This window comes from Aricia agestis, chromosome 18 (assembly GCF_905147365.1).
Source record: "Aricia agestis chromosome 18, ilAriAges1.1, whole genome shotgun sequence".
Taxonomy (NCBI): Eukaryota; Metazoa; Arthropoda; class Insecta; order Lepidoptera; family Lycaenidae; genus Aricia; species Aricia agestis.
In genome coordinates this window covers 7,695,237-7,713,481 of record NC_056423.1, presented here as the reverse complement: position 1 = coordinate 7,713,481, position 18,245 = coordinate 7,695,237, and the positions used below count along the sequence as shown (strand labels likewise).

The 18,245-nt window shown below is 36.3% G+C and overlaps 1 protein-coding gene across 1 annotated transcript; it reads left to right on the top strand.

The window, feature by feature from the left end:
* The first annotated feature begins 1,906 nt into the window (after positions 1-1,906).
* On the top strand, positions 1,907-14,351 carry LOC121736203. Its single transcript, XM_042127291.1, has 3 exons — positions 1,907-1,912; positions 2,421-3,095; positions 14,298-14,351. Exons 1-3 carry the CDS (start codon positions 1,907-1,909, stop codon positions 14,349-14,351), a joined length of 735 nt encoding a protein of 244 aa, XP_041983225.1.
* The last annotated feature ends 3,894 nt before the right edge of the window (positions 14,352-18,245 follow it).

Genomic DNA, 18,245 nt, shown 5'->3' with positions numbered 1-18,245 from the left:
ACAGGGTATGATCGAAAAATGAATTCCCCCGCTGTTTCACTTTCACTCTAGGAGTGAAAACTATTACCTAGGTACCTACTTTTTGTAAGTTCAAGGGCTTTAACATTTAAGCGTTTAGCGTTCGCGTTTGTATTAAATATTTGAAAACTATTGCGTAAAATGATTGCAAAAGTAAAGATGGGAACTCATTATGTAGGTACGTTATCAATTATTATTTTATAAATTTTCTACTAAAATGTCCATAATAATTATACCAAGTCGTCCTAATGATTACCAAAAAATATTTCCACGAAAGCACCTCAAAAATGTGAGTTAATTCATACACATTCTTACATGGACAACAAGGGAGAGCCATTTGGAAAATTCTCCGTCAAAAACTTAATGTGCTCTTAAATAGCGAGGCCATTTAAAGGGTAATTAGTAATTACACAATTAACAACGAATTTGACGAAACATGCTGTGTGGTTAAAAAGAAAATTTAAATAATGTGTCTCTCTTGTTTGTAGGAATGAAAAACAAAGATGATTATAAGTCGTACGTTTCATTTTCTATTTCCTGCTTATATTATTTTACAGTAGGATAGACAGCGCTCCATTAATTTCTCTAAGCCTATTTTCTGGAATAAAACCCAGTACACTGGCCAGTCATGGTCCACATGTCATAATAATATTATTGTATTCGACGCCATATCGCACGCTGAGAACGAAAGTGACCGATATCAAAATTTTGGTTAAATGAGTTAAATATACAGAATGACTTAAAAAAGTACAATCTATCATACTTATAATAGAAAACTGGCTAATTATGGTAAGAAAAGGATAGAGCTATATTTCGGTCTCTTTGTCACTCAAGCATTCTCGCCCCCCGCGCCCGAATCAAAGTGACGAAATCAGTGTTGCACCGTGAGTTGTCGTAGCAGGACGTTACAAGTTTAGTACCGCAGTGACCGATTACGCCTTGAGTCTGTTTATTTGTCAATGTTGGAGGTAAGTTACGTTACAATTTATATTCATAAACTGACCGATTTAGATTTAGGTCCCTTTTATGTTTTGTGTATTAGCAATTCCAGTGGCATATGTCAAATTTGGTCACCTATTTATTAAGAAATTAGTCTAAGTGATGGTCCCATTTTGAAACAGGTCTGTTTAGTTATAAGTATACTCTTAAATATTTTGTGCTATTCAAAAGAAAGTCTGTTTAATATTTTCAAGTTTGTTTTTCAATAGGCACATCCAGTAATAGTGCAATTCATTACTTTTTTCAGTGTTTAATGTTTTCTACTGAGTCAGCTATCCCAAAAGCTAAAAATGAAAAGAAGCGCTTTAATTCTTCAAATGGTGGTGGATAGACAGCAAAATGAGGTAATTTGGGATACTATTTATTTATGCTTCGTTTTTTGTCAGTAGTTATGTTTATTGTTAGTAAAAGAATTTAATATTATACTTGCTTGCAGAATCTTAAAGAGGCTTTGGAAATCGACAAGGAAAACATACCATCTAGTCCTTCAAACATCAGATAATACAAAACCCAAGCAAAAAATCAAATCCTTTAAATGTAAGTTATTAATTTCAATGTAAGACATGGGTCATTAACATCAACTTTTCTATCTTATGATAAAATGTTAAATTATTCATGTTTCAGGAGCCTGAAAGAGCTTGTCAAGAAATAAATACAGAACCAGACATTACTGACAAAACTTCGGAAACTACAGATGCTGTCCGACCACGTTCAAGAAGTTCCAGTACGAGCAGTTCTTCATCCTCAAGTAGTAGCAGTACTTCATCATCTTCAAGTACTTCAGTTACAAGTTAATTTCAAAATACAACTATTCCTGGTCCTAGTACCAGCAATTTAAGACCTCAAACAGGTAACCCACGTTTATACGCTCAATCACCAATACACCCAAATGAAAGTGATGTGGATCTAAGTGACTCTGATCCAACATACCGTGCTGTAAATTCTAATCAAAGAAGTAGACGTGTTTCCAGTACTAGCTCTTCATCTTCTGATTCTTCGGGTCACAACAACCCTCAAAAAGTAGGAAGCGTAAAAGGAACCCTGGTAACTGGAAACAGAATCAGACAAAAATATCACGAAACTCCGGAAAAAGTTACAGGTCTTTGTCCAAATCAAAAAAAATCATTAATAATAATATCTATAATATCTATGGACGCTTCACACCACGTCAGTCTGGCCCCGTGCTAAGTACCTAAAGGACTTGTATTACAGGTACCAGACAACGGAAATATATTTAATAGATACTTTATACTATACATATATTTAAGATTTTTATTATATCATACATATATTTAATACACATCCAGACCCGGGAACATTGAAAACTTTTTGTTCCGTCGGCGGGATTCGAACCCGCGACCCCCGGCTTGAGCTACCGACGCGCTCACCACTGAGCCACAGAGGTCGTCAAAAAAATCATTCCAGCTAAGCATGTGAAAGGAACATGTACGAGCAAGTGTAGACTTAAATGTTTTGATAACATAAAAGAGGATGAGAGGTCTAATCTGTTTAAAGCCTATTGGGGATTGTCAAATTTGGAACTACAGCGTGCTTTTATTAGATATTGCATGATAGAAGTGCAACCTAGGTACAGGTATTCAAATGCTCAAAACCCCCGCCTTCCAAACAACGCCTTTTATTTTACAGTAAATGGCAAAAAGATCCGTGTTTGCAAATTGTTTTTCATAAACACTTTGGACATAACGGACAGACAGTTGAGAACCGTTAAGAGTAAAACCAATAGCCATGGTATCGTAGAGCCTGAGGGTAGAGGAAAGCATGACAACAAAAAGAGGGTAGACCCTGAATTGCTCCAAAGCATCAGGAAACACATAGAGTCCATACCGAGGGTAGAATCTCACTATTTAAGAGCTACTTCAAGTAGGGAGTACATATCTGACAGCAAAACTATAAGGGACCTCTGGACTGATTTTAACAATGATCAAAAAGAAAAAAGTCTGCCACAGTGCGACTATTGGTTATACTTGAACACTTTTAACAAAGACTTCAATATAAGTTTTTTTCAGCCAAAAAAAGACAGGTGTGACGCTGTGTTGCATACGAACTTGCTCCCGAAAGTAACAAAACACTGCTCAAGCCGAACTATGATAAACACCTCCAAGAAAAAGAGCTTTGTCGCCAAGAAAAACGGACAGACCGACGAAACATTGACGAGAGCCACATTTGCGCAATTTATGATTTACAGTCCGTCATGTTATGTCCCAGTCCAAGTTATTTTTACTATTCTTCAAAAATAAACTGTCTTGATTTCACAATAACAGAATTAAAAAATGGGGAAGAGGATAAAAAGTGTTACGGAGACGTTTACTGTTATTTTTGGGACGAGACCCAGGGACAAAGGGGAGCCAATGAAATAGGTTCATGTATTTTTGATTACTTACGAACTCTTAGCGCAAAAAACGCAGATAAAAAGTTACATGTAACTTTTTATTCACACAACTGCACTGCCCAGAACAAAAATAAAGTTATAGCTAGTTTATATTCATACACTGTCGCTCATTTTGGTAACATCGAAAGTATAACCCATAAGTATCTAATAAAAGGGCACACCCAAAATGAAGCAGATAATGTGCATAGTTTGATTGAAAAAGAAATCAAGAAGAACGAAAAAGCAGGGCCGATATACATACCAGTTCAATTTGCTACCTTGATCAAAAGCGCTCGGAAGTCTGGGCAACCTTTCATAGTCAAAGAAGTTAATTATGAATTCTTCTTAAATCTCAAACTACTTCAGGAGCAGTGGGGATACAACTTTAAGGAAAACCTCCATAAAGAAACAGTTTTGTGGAATGATCTTAAAGTACTTAAATTTGATAAGGCGGAGATGTTTCACTTTTATTACAAAACATCATACTCCGATGAGATTTTTTCTCAAATTGACACGAGGAATAAACGTAAAAAAATGATGGGTTTCAAAGAAATTGTACTTGAACAGCTATATGAGCATGCACTTGAGTTAAAAGAAAATAAAAGAAAAGATCTCAAAGATTTAGTCAGAAAAAATTTAATACTTTGTGAGTAACTAAACTTAAAAATAATAATAAATAACATGGATACATACGAGTATTAAGTGCTTATTATTAGGAGTAATATTAAAATATAAAATTTAAAGTGGTATTACTATGTCATACTCAAAAAGCAAAGTCTGAATTAGTGTATTAAGCAGAGTTTAATTAAAATGATTTGATGACTATGACTACAAGACTGTTTAAACTGATAAGTTAGTGCTAATAATACAATTAATTTAAGAATTACTTATCTAAACCAGTGAAAACAGTAGGTAGGTACTCATTGTTTTGTTTATCTGAGTTAGTGTATTAAGCAGAGTTTAATTAAAATTATTTGATTTGGTAATACAACCGAAATGTAATTACAAAACTGTACTAAGTACTATGTTAGACTGATAAGTTAGTGCTAATAACGGCATATTGTTGAATTCGATAAATACTTTATTGTTGTTACAGAAATATTATCGTGATAGATGTTACCTATGTTATATTTAGGAATTACTATCGAAACCAGTGAAAGCATGGTTTGGTTAATGTTGTCATTTGTTTAGCCTTGTTTCCTACCAATTTTTGATACGATTTTGATATTATTTTGTTTAGTGTGATGATTACAGGTTCCTATTTTGTCTAAGAAGTGATTTAATAAATGCCATTTAACTCTACTTCACTGTCTTATTCGGCTCTTTTGAGAAAATATACAAAATCATAAGAGGGAAACTGACTGATTTTTAGAAATAACCTTTTTTTCTTAAGCAATATTATAAATGAACAGACCTTTACCTAAAAAGGTCAGTAGACATAAAGAAACTTCTAATACTAAAGTGACCTATTTTTCCGAGTTTTTTTTCAAGCGCTATTTTATATAGGAAAATAATATTATTTGGCAAAAAATATTTTGTATATGTAAAGCTATTAAGTCAAACAATATAATGCAAAAGAAATTTATAACTTTCGTAATCATGTTTTACTGTAATCGTAAAATGAACAGAAAATGCTCAGTCCCACAGACACATTTTCGTCTTTTCCCAAAAATTGCCAATTTCGAGTTGAGTCACTTTCGTTCTCAGCGTGCGATATTGTACTGGTGTGCCATTGGTGAGACAAGTGTGACGTATACGTACGAATACTTTTTTCGGGTGTCATTATAATAATAATAATGGCGCCCCAAAAAAGTCATATTTTATTTAGTACCTACGTCCGCGTCAATGCACTGGCGTCATATATTTCGGAGCGAGGCAACAGTACTATGACGCCGACTCGTAGAAGTCTATTTCGGAACATACTCGACAAAGGGTATGGTCTCGAGTCTCGCGTTGGATGTGACGACTGACGCGTTACATCCAACGCGAGTCATCCAACCTATCAATAAACCAACGACACCGCCTTGTTGTCGGTTTATTGATAGGTACGAAATTCTACACATCGCTATGAAAAATGTAAATGTAATGTTGAATGAATATTTATTATGTAATTACATGGGAAGCTGCATGGAAAGATCGACAGTAGTATATATTGCATACACCAGCGGTTCTCCCTTTGAACTGATATTTAGTCCAAACTCCTAAAATCAGGTGATTGACGTTTGTGAATACTATTTTGCTATTTTATAAGGCTTCGATTCGGGCTCTATCCGAACTAGATAGAAACTGTATCAATATTGGATTCAAATAGCAGAATAAAGGCTCTCGTGCTCATTTCTCTACAACAGTTGGTTGGAACAGAATAAAATGAATAAATGAATTAATAAAATGAACTGCCATATCGTCGGTGAATATTTGAATATTCATTTTGTATTATAACATTGAATATTCACATTCGAATGAGAAAAGGGTGGTTTGCCACATTGCTCGAAATGACGCAAGAATAAAATTTTATTTTATATTTTACTAAACTCCGCCGGAAAAAATAGCTTCTCTGCTAAAGAGCGATTTGGTATAGCAAATACGTATAATATTTAACTTTAGCATGTTTTTATTATATGTCAATAAGAAAAGAGGCTCGATTTGTCCTGTCTTGTCTTGTCTTGCGTCTTCGCAACTTGGTGATACGTAAAAATAAAAAGGTCAAATTACAAGTAACGAGATGCTACTTGCTACGTGTAAACTTGCCCTTATTGGCAAAAATATTAGTAACGAGCTTTTGCCCGCGGCTTTGCTCGCGTTAAGAAGTATTATTATATACAAACTTTCATCCCCTATTTTAACCCCCTGGAGGTAGAATTGTACAAAATCCTTTCTTAGTGGATACCTACGTCATAGCATTTACCTGTATGCCAAATTTCAGCCCGATCCGTCCAGTGGTTTGGGCTGTGCGTTGATAGATCACCATGTCAGTCAGTCACCTTTGAGTTTTATATATACCTATAGATAGATAGAAGATAAATGTGTTTTTATCAGCTTATTAATTTTTATTACTTTAGATAGTAATTATTGATTTATTACGTACTAGATGACGCACGCAACTCCGTTTCGCCAAAATTCGTTTATCACGCGGGAACCGTACATTTATCCGGGTACAAAGTTTTCTATTGTTACGTGCTAGGGTTCGAGGATTTGGAGAAAAAGGCCTGCTGACTCTCTTGAAGACTTTATTAACACTGCACTAAACACTAGGTCACAACACTTAGCACTAAGTCCAAACACTAATCACTAGGTCCAATCACTAAGCACTATCACTGTCCTAGGTCGTAGCCAAGTCGCAGGTTTCACTGGTTCACTCATCTTCCCGAATGTACACAATAATTGGCGTAAACAAGTGTGGAATACTTCGAGAAGCTTAACGCCATCTAGTATCCAATAGCGGATTTACGTTGTCTGCGTGTGACACTAGATGGCTCTATGTGTCCGTAACACTTTTTTTTTTTTATTATTATTTCGTCCCCCTAACATTATCAGGGCTATTTATTTTCTATTTGTCTATACATACATCCAATATAAATATACGATGTAATTAACACTACATTAAAATACCAATTCCAATAAAAATACAAATGATTCCACTAAAATAAACAATTAAAATAAAATACAATTAAAATGTCAAATAATAAAACAACGGCACAAATATAAAACCAAAATTACAGAGACTATCCTAATATCACAATACACAGCTTAAAATTAGATCCTAATTATTGTTATCACACAAAATACTACCGTTACGCTTATTTACTACACCCACGATTATCCTGCAAAAAGCCAGGAAGATATCCCGCTTTTTACCCCCCAGGATGGATGGCAGATTCTCACCCGTTATCGATGTGCCCAATTTCGGCTCAATATCGTATCTATTGCTAGCAAAAATTGGGCACTCGAGTAGCAGGTGAGGAACCGTCTCCTCAACTCCTGGCTGACACAGGCAGGACGGATCCTCCTTCAGCTTGAATCTGTTCAAGTAGAAGGCGAATCCGCCGTGACCGGTCAGAATCTGTGTGGTGTGGTGTGTGATGTCTATTTTCTGTACTATTTTGTATGCAGCAGCAGCGTCTGGGAAAAAGAGCTTCGTGACTCCGGCCGTCCCTCCCACTTCATATATCTCCTGTTCCATTCCTCAATCGTATCCTCTCTCAAGATACGCTTGACGAATGAAACAGGACACAGATCGTAGTCAGGTTTCCTTCTCAATTTCAGCGCGGCCTCCTTGGCTAATTCGTCAACCCTCTCAAGTAGTACATAGTGTCCGTAACACTATGTACTTCGCCAGGGACTCAATACTTTGAGATACGTCTTTCGATACCAACATTTCAACAAAACCCGTCCAGTAGTTTAGGCGTGAAGAGATAACAGAGAGACGGACACATTTTCTTATTTATAATATAATAATTAGTATGGATGTGAAAAGGTGAGTAATGTATACTAAAAACTTACGATATTTATAGCAAAACATGCTTTTTTTATAGCAAAACACATTTTATAGAGTTACGTTTCTATTTCATTTAGCAATTGTAATCTGTATAGTATCATTTCGCACCGTGTTTCCCACGTTCAAAGTTGGCAAAAACCCAAGCCAGGTTTCTTAGCGAAAACACAACATTACATTTTACAGAACGACTACATAACTCCGTCGTTTCAGTCCTAAAAAATAAATAAAGAAGTCAAAAATCTATACATACATCTATAGATATAAAACTCAAAGGTGACTGACTGACTAATTGACATAGTGATCTGTCAACGCACAGTCCAAACCACTGGACGGATCGGGCTGAAATTTGGCATGCAGGTAGATGTTATGACGTAGGCATCCGCTAAGAAAGGATTTTAATAAATTCCAACCCCAAGGGGTTAAAATAGGGGATGAAAGTTTGTATATAATAATACCTCTTAACGCGAGCGAAGCCGCGGGCAAAAGCTCGTACATACATATAAATAAAATTGGAGTGTCTGTTTGTAATATTGAAAGAACCGTTTTTTACTACATGCATATGAATGTACATACGGTACATAATACATATACCAAAATAGCACTTTTTACAATTTTTGTCTGTCTGTAGGTCTGTCTGTTTGTTCCGGCTAATCTCTGAAACGGCTGGGGCAATTTTAACGGGACTTTTTTGGTAGATAGCGGATATAATAAGGAGTAACTTAGGCTCTACCTTTTAACCGACTTTCAATAAAGGAGGAGGATATATTTTAATTTTTTATATTTGTTCATATATGTTTTGTAATTTAAAATTTCTAGCTAGCGTGATGCTTGAGATATATCAGCCTGCAGACATAACTACTATAATATTATTTCCGCGGACGAAGTCGCGGGCAACAGCTAGTAAAATATAAAACAGAACACTGCAATATAAAGTTTTACCCATTTTCATTGAATAAAAATTAAATGAAAATGGGTAAAAATATACAAAACTGTAATAGCTATCAGGAATTAAAATGTAGGTAATATAAAATTACTAGCTGTCCCGGCAAACGTTGTTTTGCCATTTAAAGTATTTCGCCCATATTATTTTATTGAAGTGACTAAATAAGTGTCAAATCGCTATCCCGTCGCACAAACAATGGTTGCCGTCAGTCTCGAGTTGTAATAATTTACTATTATTTATCCAACAAAATGCACTTATCAATATAAAATGTACCCAGTAGCCGATTCCCAGACCCACTGAATATGCATATAAAATTTGGTTAAAATCAGTAAAGCCGTTTCGGAGGAGTACGGTAACTAATATTGTGACACGAGAATTTTATACACAGTGTGTAACAAAAACTAGTGATAATACTTTAGGGTGTGTACATGTTCCTTGTAGAGAGTTTACTGTGAAAGTAGCAGCTCTGAAAGACGAACATTTTTTTTCACTTTTGTATGGGCAAGGGCCCGAGCGTCACGAGTTTCCCCATACAAAAGTGAAAAAAAAAATTGGTCTTTCAGTGCTGCTACTTTCACAGTGAACTCTCTACAAGGAACACGTACACACCCTAAAGTATTATCACTTGTTTTTGTTACATCCTGTATAAGATAGTAATCCGAATGAAGTTTTTTACAATACTTTTTGAAGTAGATAAATCCATATTTTACAGTTTAATAGAGCTGATTTTTGTTGTTTTGGCATGGAAACCCTTTGAGTTCCTGGAAGGGACACCATGCTTGCATGTTTTAAAGGTCGATAACGCACCTGCAGCTCCTCTAATGTTACGACTTACGAGTGTCCAGCGGCAACGGTGGTTGCTTTCTATCAGGTAACCCGTTTGCTCATTGGCCTCTTTATTTTACATAAAAACGAGCTTTTGCCCGCGGCTTCGCTCGCGTTAAGTATTATAACATACAAACTTTCATCCCCTATTTTAACCCTTTGGATGTAGAATTGATCAAAATCCTTTCTTAGCGGATGCCTACGTCATATCATCTACCTGCATGCCAAATTTCAGCCCGATTCGTCCAGTGGTTTGGGCTGTGCGTTGATATAGCCTAAGAAAATTAAGCCGAAAATGGACGATCAGCGGAAATAATTCGTGTAGTTTTGAAAATCGCTACAGTTATTCCTTGAGATATCCAGATAAACATATCGAAAATCCCCAAGGGTGGGGGGTGAGCTAAAGGTGTAGGGGAGGGTCAAAGGACCCTTTTTTTAGATTTTAGCTCATAAGTCTAAAACCTGCACAAATAGCGTAACGGTTACTTCTACGAAAACATTCTACATAAAATTTCCTTTAAATTTGATCCTATAATTTTTTTTGTATGGTCGATACTTTAGAAGTTACAGAGTGTTCAACTTTATATAGGTATAAAAAATGAGACGGTTTTATAAATAAAATAAAATTGGTATGTTTTCAAAATGTATTCAAAACTAGAAAATAATAATTAGACAGTCTTAATTAAATCAATAATTTTCTTCTACTACATCATCATCACCTTCACCTTCTATATCTACCAAATCTACAGGTACGCCATTTGTACACGAACCCAAGCAGCCGTTGCATACTAGACTGCACGTGATACCAGCTTTTCGGCATCCACAATTACCAGTGCAATCACTTTTGCAGCGACAAAATATAGACTTCAGCACGGTGTCAGGAGCTGGAGGATCATAAGTGGTAACAGGCTCGAGGTTTCCATCAGCTCCTCGCTTCCATCCCCACATTTCAGGAGGCAGTGCGTTACCTAACCACTCTTGTACTTGGTGGAACACTCGGAATGAGTGAAATTTTGCTGATCCTTTTGTAGGTGGGAGAGAGGAAAGATCTGGTTTGGATTTGGTGCTGGATTTGACAAAAACTGAGTATCGATGTCTGTTAAGATCAAGCTGATCAGTGGCTGCACGATACATCGTCAAAAACATCCTTTCTCCTGACTCTGCTATTTCTTCAGATGTTGATGTTGGATTGTAGAAGATGGCGGCAATGTCCTTGATTTTTGGTTTTTGATCAAATAGCTTAACAACTGACACTTTGCCTTTCCTGTAAATAGCTGAAGTTGTGTCGCGCCAGGTAAGAAAGGAAAGAGAAGCATTTGCACTGCTTACGTATAGCGTCGTCCCTATCGCTCGTAGCTCTTCGATATTAGGCACACATACAAAACGTGTGGAAAGAGTGACTAGCATGGAATTAGTAAGAACTTCGTACAGCTGGAAAGCTTACTGTGCATTAAGCATGCGACGAGCGAGAGGTCATTAATCTTGGTCTGTCCCTTTCAAACTAGTGTAACCATGCTTCTTGCCTATGTGTAAATCTTAAAACATTTTAAAAGAAAATCGCACAACTGAGAAGCTCAGTTTAATAACAATTATTGAAATTAAATAATATTAAACTGAAGCAGGAAAGCGCAGTATTAAAACATGTCGTTTATATAATATTTATGCCTTATTTTATCGTTTTCTACGAAAAATGCTTTTTTCAATTTACTACCAATGTATTATCGTATATTTTACATGGCAATTGTGCGAAAGGGACAAACCAAGAAAATCGATTTCTCGCTCGTGCTCGCTACTATAAGGAGCTATTAGTTAATAAAAATAATACTTTAGCACATGGAAGTAAGGTTCATTTTAATATTTCAAAATGATGAAGTAAGCCTTCCAGCTGTATAGTACTTCCTAATTCCATGGTGACTAGTCTAACGTTTTGTAATAATAGCAGCTAGGACAAATAATTATCTGTGAATAGCAGGTATTTGAATCAGAATAAGTTGTTTTCTTAGTCTCGGACGTTCGATGCGTGTTATTTTCGAGATTCGCACTTTTGAGGAATTTGACCCCCCCTGTAGTTCCTAAAGTATCGACCGTACAAAAAAATTTATAGGACATAATTTAGAGGAAATTTTATGTAGAAAATTTTCCTAGAAGTAACCGTAATGCTATTTGTGCAGGTTTTTTACTTATGAGCAAAAACCTAAAAAAAGGGTCCTTTGACTCCCCCCTACACTCTTAGCTCACCCCCCACCCTTGAGGACTTTTGACATGTTCATCTGGATATCACAAGGAATAACTGTAGCGATTTTCAAAACTACACGAAATATTTCCGCTGATTTTATTAATTTGATCGTACTAATAGATCACTATGTCAATCACCTTTGAGTTTTATATATATAGATATATAGATGTCATGGTAAAACCACGTGGATTTAGGTGTATATGATTATATAGCTCACGAAAGATTTACATCATAATAATTTATAATAGGCGCATTGCACCGTAGCAGCTCTACGAATTAGCTACGCCCCGTACAAAAGACATCAACGAGTATGCAGATTGTATTAATGCTTGTGTTCCTTTTAATGCCGATGTTCCTTTTAATGCTTGTTTTCCTTTTAATGCCTAATGGCCTTTTGATGCCAATATGATGGTCGACGTAGGTGGCTCGTGAGTCGTGATGTATGGTCGAACTGTTATGGGTGGAATCTTAAATTGTTCTTTAATCTTTAGGTTACACGAAAATATTAAACCATATTTATCTAACATTATAAATGCGAAAGTGTGTCTGTCTGTCAGTTACTTCTTCACGTCCAAACCGCTTAACCGATTTTGCTGAAATGTGGTATGGAGATACTTCGAGTCCCGGGAAAGGACAGGATATTTTTTATCCCGGAAAAATGTACGGTTCCCGCGCGATAAACGAATTTTGCTGCAACGGAGTTGCGGGCGTCATCTAGTCTTACGATAATTTCAGATTTAAATGTTAACAAAACATGGAAGATAATCATGACACATTTTTATTTCATGTGCTGTTTAAATATTAAATTGGTACCATTATAGCCTTCTTTACACTTAGACCAAATTGTTGCGAAACAGATTCATGTGCTGGCCTCGTTTTAATGTGACCAGTTGTCCCGTAACCCGGGTACGGGGACAATAAAAAGAGAAAAGGGAAAAATAAATAAAAAGAATTAATAATTTAACAAATTTATTTTAAGTCTAAAGAAAACATAGACAGTGGAGAGCGGGTGACGGGGGCACGAAGCCTAAGCTTTTCCTAGTCTCTTATTATACGGGTCGTGGAGGGAACACTACACTTATCTCGGTCAATCAGCACTGTCACCGAAACCATTTGTGATCCCTGGTAGGATGTGATCGTTCACTTGCGATACCTCTGGTAGTGCGGATGTCGGGGAGTGGTTACTATCTTTATAAGGTGTTATGATTATTTCCACCTAACAAGACAAGAAAACACGATAATAACCGATGATTACATACAAAATTATGGCACCGATTCTGATGAAACTTTTCGATTTAACTGGCACCCATTTAGGACTTTTACGAGGCGTCAAATCCTTTGAAACATCATAAACGACATCTGATGGAAGATATAAAAATATACAGGATGAATAAAGATTCATTCTGTATATTTTTATATCTTCAAATTTCATCAGATTGGTGTTGGATACCTGAATATTATTTTAGAAACATTATGACACCTAAAGAGGTTTGTAAAATGTAAATTATTCGTTATAAAAAATCTGTAATCAATAAATCATATATTTTGGGCTACAACTTATCAAGAACACAAACACACACAACATGTAAGAAAAATATTTTGTTGTAATAAAAATAACATCTCTGACTTATTCTTAACTACATCAACCATGACTTAAAAACCACCCTGTATATTAATCGCCCGCAGAAGCGTAGCGTGCCTTAGCGGGGCCCCATATAAAATTTGTTTGGTGGCCCTTAGGAAACGTTGCCTTTTTTACATTTCTCATATTTTGTAAATTTAATAAAAGAAATGCAAAGTTTCTATTAATTTTGGCTAAGGCACTTTGGTCACCTTGTGGTCCGGGGGCCCCCTACAATTGATACGGCATAAACGGCGGTAGCTACGCCTCTGATCGCCCGTCATCAAGAAAAAAACGTTTTATTGTTTTTTCTCGTGATACTATTATAGCATCGATTTAGTGAATTAAGAGCAATTATATAATTAATTGGCTGGTGTAATGAGACTTGTGTGTGTGTCTGTCCTGCGGTAATCGGCCGGGAATGTTTTAATTAGCTCACTGATTGCACACTGATTAGGGTTGCCACTAAACAACGACGGTAAATAAGACATTTTTTTACAAAGTGTAGTCAAAATTTAAGGTATTTTTATTTTAACTGTGGTATAAAATGTTGCTCTATATTATGTTTTAAAGTATATTGTACATATTTTTGGAATTGTTACTTGTCGTCAAGACACTTAAAGTAAGATTAAAAAAAATATTTTTTATTGGCAACGACTGCGATACAACTTACTTTGCATGTCGTGTTTAGTAGAATCCCCGTTATTTTCATTCGTTGTCAGGAATTTCAGCTTTTTTGCAATATTTAATCAATAAGATTTTTTGCGACAGCCCTACGCTAACGGCGGGCGGTTGCTTTACGAGGTGTATAAGAGACGGATGTAGGCTGACCTTATTTGTGTTACCAAAATTCGATGCACACTGCACAGCTATTACAATCGATATCTTTTTTTTATGAAGTAAAGGGGGCAAACGAGCAAACGGGTCACCTGATGGAAAGCAACTTCCGTCGCCCATGGACACTCGCAGCATCAGAAGAGCTGCAAGTGCGTTGCCGGCCTGTTTCACGCCGGTTTTCTGTAAGAACAAAATATTTTGCGAAAGTGTGTTTGTTTGTAACCGCTTTTCGCTTAAGTTGCTGAACTTTTTAGATGCAATTCGGTATGATAAGATTCATACTTTGAGTGACGAGAAAACATGTGCATTGTAAAGTACTCCCAAAATAATAATGCGCATGCAAATCTTCGATAATTGTCGTAATCACGGAAACACCCGAATCTATGAAACGTTAGCCGGTGGCTGTCCGCTGTCGCCGGTCCGTCAAAAAGTGCTATAACTCACCGGGAAGCCATCGCGATGTGGCCAGTGACGTTACCATGGTAACGTCCAAGCAACGTCTGGCGCCTCTACGTCGCCGCAAAGCGGTGTTTTTCAGATATGTTTAAAACAGCGCTTTGCAGCGACGTCTTCCGACGCTCGGGAAATACGACCGTTGTCGAAAAATTACAAAAATTTCAATGCGCATTATCACTTTGGGAGTACTGTACGGTTCGGTGCATTAAACGCATTTCAACTTATCGAAGTTCTTATTATAATAGAAACTTTTATTATAATAGGTCAGGTTTGCTGTTTATTATAACACTATAAAGTATATATTGGAAAATTTTAGCTGTGGTAATAATAATAATATGTGACCCTCAAAATACCTTGGCAAGTGTTGTAAACGTCAATAAACACGTAGTTTATGTTAACAAGAATGAGGCATTTTGAGCGTTTTGATCGTTTTTAACATCAAATGGAACGCGGGGAGAGTGTACTGTACAAACTTCCAAATTTAAAATTGAAAGATTTCATATTTGATAAAAATTGTTTTATTTGGCACGATTGCGGTACGACTTATTATGCATGTCGTGTCGTACGTTTAGAAAATTCCCTTGAACCTTACCATTCCTTGGAATTTTTATGCGCTGCCTCCTGTGTGCTATATTAATAATGATTCGCTCCACCTTCCGATGAATAATGATTTTGTTAATTAACGTTAATGATTGATCATTGTTACATGTTACGGTAATTTTGGGAACAGTCATAAATTTAAGTAATCAACCAGCGAACTCATATAAAAAAAACAAGATTGCGCATGGTCCTTTCTTTTTTTTATTATAAAATAAGGGGGCAAACGAGCATACGAGTTACGTGATGGAAAGCAACCACCACAGAAATAAATCAAGATAGAACGGCTAAGCGGGTGGAGTACGCGTGTTTCAATCTTGCACAAGTGAGCAAGATTTGTTGAACGTTCATTTAGTCAGCGCGCACGTCTCGACTTGATTACACCGAAGCGGTTATGCAAAAATGCCTCATTGTGCAATGTCTAATTGTAAAAACAGAAGTACGAAAGTGAATCGGTCATAAGGAGGTATTTCTTGCCACGGGTAAGTTATTTGTTCTAACTAAAAGCAAAGCAAAATTGACACGATCGATTCCTTAGCAACGCACGCGCGTCGCTGTTCTATCTTGATTTATTTCTGTGGCAACTACCATCGCTCGCCCGGACACTCGCACCATCAGAAGAGTTGCAACTTGCAAGTAAGTTGCTGGCATTGAGGGAATGCGCTCTCTTCTTGAACTTTGAAGGTTTGCTATTTGTTACTAAGGGATTATTATGTTAACACGAGCTTATATACATATACAAGCATCAAATTAAGCTACATCTTTTTCTACGCCGTGCTGGCCTATCCTTCCATCTTACAAATTGTCGCCCAGACCACGTGTTCTGACTTTTGAAGCGAGTCATTTGTGTTATGTTAAGTCGCGTTTAATCCACCTGAAAAACGCGACTAAAGATGTTTTCTCTACAAAAGTTACGAAATAATCTGTACTTAATTTAAAAATGAATCGCTAAATATAACCTCCAATCTCGAGAACGGCTGAACCGATTACGCTAATTATATTTTTGTTGAGTTTGCTTATAGCAGAGAAAGGTTGTAACGGAGAGAAACATTCAAAAAATTACGTGAAATATTAGATACATTTAAAAATTATTTCTGATGACGTAATCTCACTGCCTTTGACTTTTTCAACTTCGTAGATTTATATCTTTAAACAAGCAATTCCTGCTTCCTGCAAAATATATAAAACACAAAGGTGACTGACTGACATGGTGATCTATCAACGCACAGCCCAAACCACTGGACGGATCGGGCTGAAATTTTGCATGCAAGGCATCCGCTAAGAAAGGATTTTGATAAATTCTAATCCCAAGGGGTTTAATTAGGGGATGAATGTTAAGAAGTATTATTATACTTCTTAACGCGAGCGAAGCCGCGGGCTAAAGCTCGTTTAGTATATAGGGGGTTTCGGGGGTGATAAATGAATCATTTTTAGAAAATGTTATTTTATTCGTGTTTCACCGAATACCGAGCAAAGCTCGGTCAAATAGCTAGTTATGATAAAACGACTGACGGGCCAGCTACTAAATAATAAAATAGGCTCTCACCCCTTTTTTCATTGTCGGATAAAAAGTAGCGCAGGTTTTCTCTCTACAATATTTGCTAACTGGCTTCTGGGAAGTCTGCGCCTGCGCATGTCGGGAGGCTGCAATTTGCAGAACGTGTTGTTTTATCTCCAGTAATTCATAATTATTATCATTTATTAATAATCGTGTAATCTTACGCTTTCTCGGAATATACTGTGGTTATAAATGCTACCTGTTATTATAGTGCAAACAGATACAAGATATTGATAAAACTAGTAGCGTATTTTATTATGTGTGTGAGCTATTTCTAATTTTTTTAAATTAAAAAATTACCAGATTGTTGTTCCACAAATATTTTACTGTTGAACACATACACATTTTGAAAACAATGAAAACATCCTAAATTCTTTTTTTAAATAATCACACAACGGAATCGAATGGGATCAATACTGTATGTTACTGCTTAAAGAAGACCCATTATTCTTTCATTTCTCTTCTTCCATGTATTTTACATTAAAATGGATACACCATGTTCTAAAAAACCTAGATTCTAGAAAGTAAAATCCTTCTACAGGGCGTAACAATAGCTTTGTTTGTGACAATACTTTAGGGTGTGTATAGGTCAGGGTATATAGAGTTCGCTGGGAAAGTGGCAGTGCTGAAAGAGTAACTTTTTTATCTTTGTATGGAAAAATTCATGACGCGCAGGCACTTGTCCATACAAAACAAGAAATTTAGATCCTTCAGCGCTCCTACTTTCACGGTGAACTCTATATAGGAGACCCATACACACTCTTAAGTATTATCACTTAGTTTGGTCACACTTTATATAATTTAAAAAACAAAATCACTATAGATAAGAAATGAGTGCGTACAAACAGTGTGTGACGTCATCTAACACTTTTTGCATTCCTCGGTCGCGACCATCTCAATCTTATGGGAAAGTATTCCTGGTATGGCCGATAAGGAGCCACTTCCTCCGACACCCGTCTCGCTCACTCACTTAGTATCTTACGTGCGTGACAGAGACGGACACAACGGAATGCCCTATACACATTTTATTCAGAGAAGTACGTACAGAGAAATTATATGTAAAAACCATGTCAAAATGATTTTACATTATCAACTATGATTACCATCATTATTAGCTTTCGATGTTCATGTGGTTTTTATTAGGCTGTTAAATATATTGCTTTATTTAAGTCACATTTCTAAAATGGTAAAAAAAAAAGTAAAAAAAGTAATTTTGCGTTATCTTACGATAAGAACATGGGCGTACCCACGTTCTGGGCCAGAGGGGGGGC